Raw genomic sequence first — 7,875 nt, 5'->3', positions numbered from 1 at the left:
GGAGGAGAGCACACACTGTGTTTTGACTGGGAGATAAGAGGAACCAGCAACAGAGGCACTCTTGTCTCTTCAACTTTATTAAAACTACATTTCAAATATAATTTACAGTGAGAATAGCAACAGTCAAATAAGTAACAGACATATTTAGATCGACATGGATTTAGAACCATATACATTTAGAACAATGTGTTATAAACAGACAATAATAATACGGTATAGAATGCACTTTACCCCACACAAGTCTCAACTTGGACACGCGCCAGCCATTCCCTTCATTGAGCTGCGGAGGTCACACCCGAATGAGCAAAGCGCGGAGGCGTCGAAGTGACTTGTTGTTAATGTAGATCCCGTAGTTCGATGTGGTTATAGGTGGTGGCCAGACATAACGACATAGCAGGAGTCTCCGGTGACACGGTTGCGTTTGGATTTGACGTAGTTGCTTCTACTCTCACATTACGGGAGATTTTTTTTTTGTAGCTCCTCGAGTTTTAGGTTCTACTGTGCACAACTGAGACCTAGAGATCACGTATTTGTTTAGAACCGTGCGCGTCTGTGACGGAATCAAAACAACAATGCAGAGTGACACAAATAAATCACATACAGCCAATGAATTAAGTGACGCGGTGCCTGTGTTTTTAGGTTTGAGTTCGCAGTTTAACGAGATAGTGGATAATGGACGGGGCGACATTCCGTTCGCTGCAGACAGCGGCCCAAATTACGGAAACCGTTTTTCCATCTCGGAGGATTTTGGAGCTGGCGCCAGTTTGACCTCATTAACCACCCAGATGTCGAGGAAAACGATAATTATATCAAATGGGCCATCATTCGAAGTAAATCAAGACATTTGTGGACAAAATGACTCGGGTTTTTTACAAACTCTGGAGCGCGAAAGGGACTGCGAATGGAACGTGACAAGGCCTACGCACGATTTGGAGATGGCCCAAGGTCTCCGTAAAAACTCGGACATGTTCGTGAATCTGGATAACGGTAACGCAGTGCCCTCTCAGTTTGACGAACTGTTACCTTTAAGTTCTCCATTACGTAAAGACCCCCCAGCCCTGGTGTTTGGTAGGGACTTTCCGGACACATCGGCAGTCAATTACCAAACCCAAAGCAGCCGTAACATCAAAATCGAACCAGGGCATGAGGGACCCTGTCCCGTGGCGGATGGATCTTGGTTCTGTAAATATTGTGACAACGGAAATTGCATGTCTCGTGGAGCACGTAAACCCTTTCCCTGTACCTCGTTCTCTGGGGTTAACTATACGGACTATGACTCTGGGATGCCACAGGAGTTTCATGTCCAGGCGCAAAGTTACCAAAGTGTGATGATGGGTGAAAGGGGTCTCCAAGTGTATCATTCCGCCATCAAGAAGGATAGTTCTGGATGGATGGGTGCTGACCCCAGTTTGAGGTAGATATACTCTTTATAAGACATTTTATTTAAATTGTTTGTTTGTTTCCCATAATTACCAAGCGGGCCAGAGGAACATCAATGTAGCTTCTCTAACTATGTTTGTGTCATCATAACAAAACAACAGTTGTTATAATCTGTCAAATTCAATAATAGTTGTAATGCCATCTGTTAATTTGTTATGACAGTATTATGTAGAGTTAAGTGTTGTGATGCTTCTGGATGGCACCATATTCACTATGTGTCCTCCCATTTGAGATGCAGCCTTACAGCTTACCTGGTAAAATAAGGGTAAAAAAAACAAAAACATTCTGACCAGACCACAAGCACACGTGTGTCCACATGCCCTATCACGCACATGTTGATTTTGTCCACCACACACCAGGCACGATCAGGACACACACATTGAAATATCAAAACAAACTCTGAACCAACTATATTCATTTGGAAAATAATTCAACATTTATGGCAATAGCTAGCTAGCTTGCTGTTGCTAGCTAATTTGTCCTGGGATATAAACATTGGGTTGTTATTTTATCTGGAATGCACAAGGTCCTCCACTCCGACAACTAATCCAACAATAAAAGGGTAAACCCAGTTAGTTTCTAGTAATCTATCCTACTTCAGACTTCTTCTTCTTCTTTGGACTTTATATGGCAGTTGGCAACCAACTTTAAGGTGCATTACCACCACCAACTGGACGAGAGTGTGGACCTCAGTTCGTCTTTCAATCACCCACGTGGGTATATGTTCCTAAAAACCAATTTAGGAGATGACACATGGGTATATGCTCCTAAAAACCAATGAGGAGATGGGAGAGGTGGGACTTAAAGCACGTCAAGCGTCACAAATAGAACCAAGTTCTATTTTAGCGCCTGGCTATGCAGACGCTCGTTGACGAGCGCGAGCAGTGTGGGTGCAATGATTGAATAACGTGTGCGTAAATATATTTTGCAACGCTCGTGCACGCGATGGGATTGGTGTGGTAAGCATGTTAGTGAATATCCATTTTAACATGTGACCTAATTCCCTTCACCAGCTGCCTCAGAGACTCACTACAATATCCCCTTGCTGGAGAGGACAGACTGCAGCTGTCTTTTCCAGCATGGCCGTCTACTGACTACTACCCACCAGTGGGTCTGCCCCTGACACAACTGTTTACTTCCTAACCAGTGTTTATTTAAGGAGTATTAGAGTAATAGGCTTCCAGTCAACTATCCGCTGGCCTTCAACTAACCAGGTGTAATGTATTTAGTCTCAATCCGCCGGCCCATTAGGACATTTGGCAACACTCACCACTTAAAGATGCACTATGCAGAAATCACTAAGCCATTTCCTGGTTGCTGAAATTCTAATAGTTTGCCTAATTTCAGTTAATGGGACCAAAACAAGCAAGTATAATGTAGACAATGATTGTTCCATTTAAAGATCTGTGAAATATATTTTCCATAAGCAAACATATTGTATTTTCTGATATTTGAAGCTGGTGTACAAGCCGAAAGTAAAAGACGCAAAAAAACATACTTAAGCATGGGAAGTATAGAAACAGCGCATATAGAACAGATATACTGCTTCTTAGACATGCTTTCAATGAGAACGACAGATCTATTACTCACATTTCTATGTGAATTTGGTCAGGCTGCCCCAAAAGTGACATATTGCAGCTTTAATAATCAGGGGCACAGCTTTGGGACATAATATACAGTACCAGTCAAAAGTTTAGAATCAAATTGAATTACACATTTTTAGCAGATGTTATTGTGAGTGTAGCGAAATGCTTGTGCTTCTAGTTGTGACTGTGCAGCAATATCTAACAAGTAATATAACAATTCCACACAACAAATCAAAACTATGAAATAACACATATGGAATCATGTAGTAACCAAAAAAGTGTTATACAAAACAAAATATATTTGAGATTCTTCAAAGTAGCCACCCTTTGCCTTGATGACAGCTTTGCACACTCTTGGCATTCTCTCAACCAGCTTCATGAGGTAGTCACCTGAAATGCATTTCAATTGACAGGTGTGCCTTGTTAAAGTTAATTTGTGGATTTCTTTACTCTTAAATGCGTTTGAGGCAATCCGTTGTGTTGTGACAAGGTAGGGGTGGTATTAGGGTTGCACATTTTGGGGAATATTCTGAGGTGGAAACTTTCCGTGGGAATTAACCAGAATATAGGGGAATTAACGGAAATGCAAATTAATATTAATACCATTTAAATGTAGATGTTTTTTGCATTGGATATATTTACCATATCATATGGTGAAAGAAACATAAACCTTTAACCTCATCATAAATAGACATAATTGAAAATGATTAAATCTTTCCAATAGAAAGAAAAAACAATTTTGTTACGAATTGAACTTTTATTAAATGAGTTGACTCTTCACATGGGATGATTTTCAACAAAAGAATGGGAATATTCAATGATCCCCAATGATCCATCGCATCTTCCAAAAATGTTTTCAACATGCATCTGTAAAATTATAGTCTAGAAACTAAAGCTTTGGTTGTCTTCCTCTCAGGCTTCCATGTCTTCGCTCTGGACCTCCTCAATGTCCACCTCTTGAACATCAGACTCTGAGGCCTCATCTTCACTGTCACTTTCCAACTTTGTTGAGGATGGCTCGTGGTCAGGCTCAAAAAGCCTCAAATTTGCCCGGATGGCCACCAATTTTTCAACCCTTGTATTGGTCAGCCTGTTGCGTGCTTTGGTGTGTGTGTGTGTTCCCAAACAAGGACCAGTTGCGCTCTGAGACGGCTGATGTTGGTGGGATTTGGAGGATGATGGAAGCAACAGGGGAAAGAGCCTCAAATCCACAAAGTCCCTTCCACCAGGTGGCTGATGAGATATGTTGGCACGACTGCCATATTGCATCTCCATCCCAAAGCCCTTGCTTGGAAGTGTACTTCGCCAGACTGCCAAGAACCTTGGCCTCATCCAGGCATGGTATTGATGACACCATAGGCCTTGTGGATCTCTGCACCAGACAGGCTGCTCCTGCTAGCATACTTGGAGTCCAACATGTACGCTGCGGCGTGTATGGGCTTCAGGCAGAAGTCTTCACGCTTTTTGATGTATTTCAGAACTGCAGTTTCCTCTGCTTGGAGCAACAGTGAAGTGGGCAGGGCAGTACAGATTTCTTCTCTTACATCTGCAAGCAGAGTCTGAACATCAGACAGGATGGCATTGTCTCCCTCAATCCATGCAATGGCTACGGATATAGGTTTCAGGCTGCTTACCACTCTCTCCCAATATACATTATCCAGGAGGATCCTCTTGATGCGGCTGTCCATATCGGCAGACTTTGACATGGCCATTTCTTGGAGACTCCTTCCCCTCCAGGAGACTCCCAACGTGTGTTGCTGGGCAGCTTCAATGTGGTGCTCTTATTCTTCTCACTTTGCTTGGTGAGGTAGATTGCTGCTGTAACTTGATGACCGTTCACATACATGACCATTTCATTGGCTCTCTTGCAGAGTGTATCCATTGTTTTCAGTGCCACGATGTCCTTGAGGAGCAGATTCAATGCATGAGCAGCATAGCCAATGGGTGTGAGGGTTGGACTCCTCCACTTTAGACCAAGCAGCCTTCATGTTCACAGCATTGTCTGTCACCAGTGCAGATACCATCTGTGGACCAAGGTCATGATAACAGCCTTCAGCTCATCTGCAAGTAGAGACCGGTGTGTCTGTTGTCGCTTGTGCTTGTGCTCTTGTAGAATACTGGTTGAGGGGTGGAGATTATGTAGTTAATTATTCCTTGCCCACAAACATTCGACCACACATCAGAGATGATTGCAATACAGTCTGCTTTCTCTATGATTTTCTTGGCCTTCACTTGAACTCTGAACTCTGCATCCAGCAAATGAGTAGATAAAGCATGTCTGGTTGGAGGGGTGTATGCTGGGCGAAGAACATTCAAAAATCTCTTCCAATACACATTGTCTGTGAGCATCAGAGGTGAACCATTTGCATACACAGCTCGAGCAAGATATTCATCAGCATTTCTCTGAATACGTTCCTCCATTGAGTCAAAAAAAACTTCTGATTCCAGGAGGTACATGAGCTGTTGCTATCGATAAGGTATCTGATTCATAATTTTCACCTCGAATAGAAGTAGAGGGACTTTTGTCAAAGGTTGCTTGCTGTGAGCGCTGAGGGAACTTTATGCACTTGGCCAGATGATTCTGGATCTTTGTTGCGTTCTTTACATATGATTTGGCACAGTATTTGCAAATGTACACTGCTTTTCCTTCTACTTTAGCTGCAGTGAAATGTCTCCACATATTAGATAGTGCCCGTGGCAGTTTCTTGTAAAGATTATAAATTGTTAACAAGTTAGAAATTATTTAAACACACTTTGCTGTAGGCTACTATTTGCTAGTTAACAAAAAATCATGTATGTCATATAAAATATATTCACCCCACCCAGTATTGTAATCAAAATATACCGGAAAGCATGTAGTCCTTGGCTCAGACAGTGTAGCAGTGTAGGCTCAAAAAGCATCACATTAGTGTGCAAGATCTTGAGAATCAGCTGTACATGTGATGGAAGAGTGCACTGTGCATGCAGATGTTTGCAATTCCATTGAATTGGGAGAATTGGGGATAGTTAACCAAAATATGCCGCAAGACCTAGAATTGCCTTATGTGTATCCCACAAAAAAGGTTCACTGTTATAAGCTAACATTTTTTGATGAAATTAAGCAAAATTCCCAAAATTCCAGGGCTTAACTTCCCATGGAAAATTTCCAGAAATTTACCGGAAAGTTTGCAACCCTAGGTGGTATACAGAAGATAGCCCTATTTGGTAAAAGACCAAGTCCATATTATGGCAAGGACAGCTCAAATAAGCAAAGAGAAACGACAATCCATCATTGCTTTAAGACATAAAGGTCAGTCAATACGGAACATTTCAAGAACTTTGAAAGTTTCTTCAAGTGCAGTCGCGAAAACCATCAAGCACTATGATGAAACTGGATCTCATGAGGACCGTCATAGGAAAGGATTAGGACTTAAGAGAGCCGTTTTATGTCTCTATTTGGTCAGGTCAGGGTGTGATGTGGGGTGGGCATTCTATGTTTTGTTTTCTATGTTTCTTTATTTCTATGTTCTGGCTGGGTATGGTTCTCAATCAGGGACAGCTGTCTATCGTTGTCTCTGATTGGGAATCATACTTAGATAGCCCTTTTCCCCTCCTTTCAGGGTGGGTAGTTAACTTTGTTAGAGGCATCATACATAGCCCTGTTAAGCTTCACAGTCGTTTTGTCTTGTTTATTGTTTTTGTTGGCGACATTTATCTAATAAAAGGAATATGTACGCTCACCACGCTGCACCTTGGTCCACTTCTTACGACGCCTTTTGACAATAAGTGTATTATATTAGAGTGTCTAGTTTGAGAAACAGACACCGCACAAGTCCTCAACTGGAAGCTTAATTTACTAGTACCTGCAAAACACCAGTCTGAACGTCAACAGTGAAGAGGCGACTCCGAGATGCTGGCCTTCTAGGCAGAGTTCCTCTGTCCATTGTCTGTGTTCTTTTGCCCATCTTAATATTACATTTTTATTGGCATCTTAATATTACATTTTTATTGGCCAGTCTGAGATATGGCTTTTTCTTTGCAACTCTGCCTAGAAGACCAGCAACTCTAATGTACTTGTCCTCTTGTTCAGTTGTGCACCGGGGCCTCCCACTCCTCTTTCTATTGTGGTTAGAGCCAGTTTGCGCTGTTCTGTGAAGGGAGTAGTACACAGAGATGTATGCGATCTGCAGTTTCTTGGCAATATCTTGCATGGAATAGCCTTCATTTCTCAGAACAAGAATAGACTGACAAGTTTCAGAAGGAAAGTCTTTGTTTCTGGCAATTTTGAGCCTGTAATCGAACCAACAAATGCTGATGCTCCAGAACTAGTTTAAAGATGGACAGTTTTATTGCTTCTTTAATCAGGACAACAGTTTTCAGCTGTGCTAACATAATTGCAAAAGGGTTTTCTAATGATCAATTAGCCTTTTAAAATGCTAAACTTGGATTAGCTAACACACCGTGCCATTGGAACACAAGAGTGATGGTTGCTGATAATGGGCCTCTGTACGCCTATGTAGATATTCCATTAAAAATCAGCCATTTCCAGCTACAATAGTCATTTACAACATTAACAATGTCTACACTGTATTTCTGATCAATTTTATGTTATCAATGGACAAAAAAATGTGATTTTCTTTCAAAGACATTTCTAAGTGACCCCAAACTTTTGAATGGTCCTGTATTTGTATTTTCTTCAGTCAGATAAGCACTCCAAACAGCCTACCCGACCGCTCGGTGGCGTTCAACTGGTCCTAAAGCACACTGTTGCCCCGTTTAGTATCACATTTCCATTATAAAACACGAAAATGCTATTTCTGAATGTGGGGGTGAGGTGGGGGGGATGGGGGACATTCCCCTGTCCCCAGTG

General features: G+C 41.9%; 1 protein-coding gene across 2 annotated transcripts in view; it reads left to right on the top strand.

Annotated features, from left to right (window-relative positions):
- Positions 1 to 261: 261 nt before the first annotated feature.
- Positions 262 to 7,875, top strand: part of LOC139366510 (progesterone receptor-like) — a 35,778-nt gene continuing 28,164 nt past the window's right edge. Inside the window, exon 1 of one of the 2 annotated variants that reach the window (XM_071104071.1) lies at positions 262 to 1,414. In XM_071104071.1, coding sequence (XP_070960172.1) covers positions 573 to 1,414 — 842 coding nt within the window. In that variant the 5' untranslated portion in view covers positions 262 to 572. The remainder of the gene's footprint in view (positions 1,415 to 7,875) is intronic. The other variant, XM_071104070.1, reaches the window with a different exon arrangement.

The sequence above is a fragment of the Oncorhynchus clarkii genome, chromosome 14 (genome assembly GCF_045791955.1).
Source record: "Oncorhynchus clarkii lewisi isolate Uvic-CL-2024 chromosome 14, UVic_Ocla_1.0, whole genome shotgun sequence".
In the NCBI taxonomy this organism is placed as follows: domain Eukaryota; kingdom Metazoa; phylum Chordata; class Actinopteri; order Salmoniformes; family Salmonidae; genus Oncorhynchus; species Oncorhynchus clarkii.
This window is presented reverse-complemented; position numbering and strand designations above follow the sequence as displayed.